Source organism: Mirounga leonina, unplaced genomic scaffold (assembly GCF_011800145.1).
Source record: "Mirounga leonina isolate KUSES-001 unplaced genomic scaffold, KU_Mleo_1.0 Mir_82, whole genome shotgun sequence".
Taxonomy (NCBI): domain Eukaryota; kingdom Metazoa; phylum Chordata; class Mammalia; order Carnivora; family Phocidae; genus Mirounga; species Mirounga leonina.
The window spans coordinates 514,231-516,730 of NW_023270825.1; the positions used below are offsets into that span (position 1 = coordinate 514,231).

General features: G+C 63.3%; 1 gene segment (V, D, J or C); it reads left to right on the forward strand.

Annotated features, from left to right (window-relative positions):
* LOC118002470 overlaps window positions 1-2,277 on the forward strand; it is a 112,755-nt gene extending 110,478 nt beyond the window's left edge. Inside the window, 3 exon segments of the C gene segment in view lie at window positions 882-1,187; window positions 1,378-1,722; window positions 1,883-2,277. Of these exon segments, the coding sequence occupies window positions 882-1,187; window positions 1,378-1,722; window positions 1,883-2,277 (1,046 nt within the window).
* The last annotated feature ends 223 nt before the right edge of the window (window positions 2,278-2,500 follow it).

Below are 2,500 nucleotides of genomic sequence, written 5' to 3' on the forward strand. Positions count from 1 at the left end.
CTGGGATGAGCTGGGCTCAGCTGGGCTCAGCTGGGCTCAACTGGGCTTGGCTGGGCTGAGCTGGGCTGGGCTGGGCTGAGCTGAGCTGAAATTTGTTGAGCTGGGCTGAAATTGGCTGAGCTGGGCTGTACTGGGCTAGTGACTGAGGTGAATGGGAAGGGGTGGGCTGGGTTTGTATCACCCCCCAGAGATCTAGTCTCCAGCCAGGCTAGTCCCTGTATTCTAAGGGGTACATGGGGGCATGCTTCTTAGGTTGTACCCATGATGCTTTCTGTCCCTTCACCAGTTCCCTGAAGGGAATTGGTCCTGTACATGTGGGTAGACCACACTCTGTGTTTCTGCCTTTTCCAGTAGGGACATCCTCCAACCGAGTTGGAATTGGGCCTCTTACCTCCAAAGCCCCGTAGACCAGAGATCAACTGTCACTACTAGGGAGACTGGGGGTGGGATTAGTGAGGGGTGAGTGGTTTGACTGGGAACCTAACTGGGAAGTGGGAAGGGGGTCCCAGGAGGAGCGAGTGTGTCTGCACCCATTGCACAGATGGGAAACGGAGGCCCCAGCAGCTCCTGCAGACTCAGCCAGTGAGTGGGAAAGCCATGTTCAGTAACCACAAATCCAGAGGCCTTCCCTGAGGAATGTGTCCAGGCGGTCGTGCTAGAACCCTGAGGACCGTGTTCCGAGACAGTGCAGCTGGGCTCAGGCATCTGGTTCCGACCCCAGGTCCTTGGCATGTGAGCTGAGAGCCTTGGGGCAGTCACTCGCCGTCTCTGTGCAAGCTTCCTCCAGTGCACAGGAGAGACAGGCTTCGTGCTGGGATTGTGAGGCTGCATCAGGGGTCCAGGGTGCTGCCCACTGCCTCACAGAGTGTCCTGTGTTGCAGAGGCCAAAGCCAGCCCCAGTGTCTTCCCGCTAAGCCTCAGCAGCACTGACGAAGCCGGGCACGTGGTCATCGCCTGCCTGGTCCAGGGCTTCTTCCCGCCAGAGCCCGTGAATGTGACCTGGAGCCCCAGCAAGGAGGGCGCGTCCGTCAGGAACTTCCCCCCAGTGAAGGGCGCTGCTGGGAGCCTGTATACCATGAGCAGCCAGCTGACCCTGCCGGCCAACCAGTGCCCTGACCGCTCGTCCCTGGAATGCCAAGTGCAGCACGCCTCCAACCCCAGCAAGCCTGTGTCTGTGCCATGCAAAGGTCAGAGGGCAGGCTGGGGGCTGGGGGTGGGGCCCCACATTCTTCTCTGACCAGCCACCTGGAATCGTGCCCCCGAGGGCACACCACTGGGACGAGAGCGGGCTGCCGAGACGGGGCCCCCATGGAGGGGCTGGGGGTGGGGAGGGCAGGGGGCCGAGGGCACGCTGACCTGCTGCAGTCTCTGTCTCAGTTCCAGTTGTGGATAAATGCCCTTGTAAGTGTCCCTCGTGTGACGAGCCCCGCCTGTCACTGCACCAGCCCGCCCTCGGGGACCTGCTTCTGGGCTCCAATGCCAGCCTCACGTGCACGCTGAGCGGCCTGAAAGACCCCAAGGGTGCCTCCTTCACCTGGCAGCCCTCCGGGGGCAAGGACGCCACCCAGAAGAGCCCTGAGCGTGACCCCTGCGGCTGCTACAGCGTGTCCAGTGTGCTGCCAGGCTGTGCGGAGCCGTGGAACCGTGGGGAGACCTTCTCCTGCACGGCCACCCACCCCGAGTCCAAGAGCCCGATGACCGTCACCATCAAAAAAGTCCTAGGTGGGCACAGACCCTGCCCGGGAGGCGCGGCAACCCCCGAGCCCGCCTCCTCTCGCCCACCCACAGTCTACGGAGGGAAACTGAGGCCAGGGGTGCCCAGGGCAGAGGGGCCCCTCCCCCCCGCCAGCCCAGACCCCTGACCTGGCTCTCTGCCCCCCAGGAAACACTTTCCGGCCCCAGGTCCACCTGCTGCCGCCGCCGTCGGAGGAGCTGGCCCTCAACGAGCTGGTGTCGCTGACCTGCTTTGTGAGGGGCTTCAGTCCCAAGGACGTGCTGATCCGCTGGCTGCAGGGGACCCAGGAGCTGCCCCCGGAGAAGTACATGACCTGGGAGCCCCTGAAGGAGCCCGGCCAGAGCGTCCCCACCTTCTCCGTGACCAGTGTGCTGAGGGTAGACGCCGAGGCCTGGAAGCAGGGGGACAAGTTCTCCTGCATGGTGGGCCACGAGGCCCTGCCCCTATCCTTCACCCAGAAGACTATCGACCGCCTGGCGGGTAAACCCACCCACGTCAACGTGTCTGTGGTCATGGCAGAGGTGGACGGCGTCTGCTACTGAAACGCTCACCCGCCCCTCCCTGAATAAACTCCATGCTCCCCTGGAGCGCCCCGTGCTTCCATGAGGCCGCTGTCTGTCCATATTCGGGGTCTGTGGCACACGGAGGCAGGGAGGGCCCCAGGGGGGAAGGGCAACTGCTTTCCTGACCCTTTTGGGCTTCACTTGCCTGGGTCAGCCTGGCACCTCCACGTGCCCTCACACCCGTGGACTCGTGTGTGTGTGT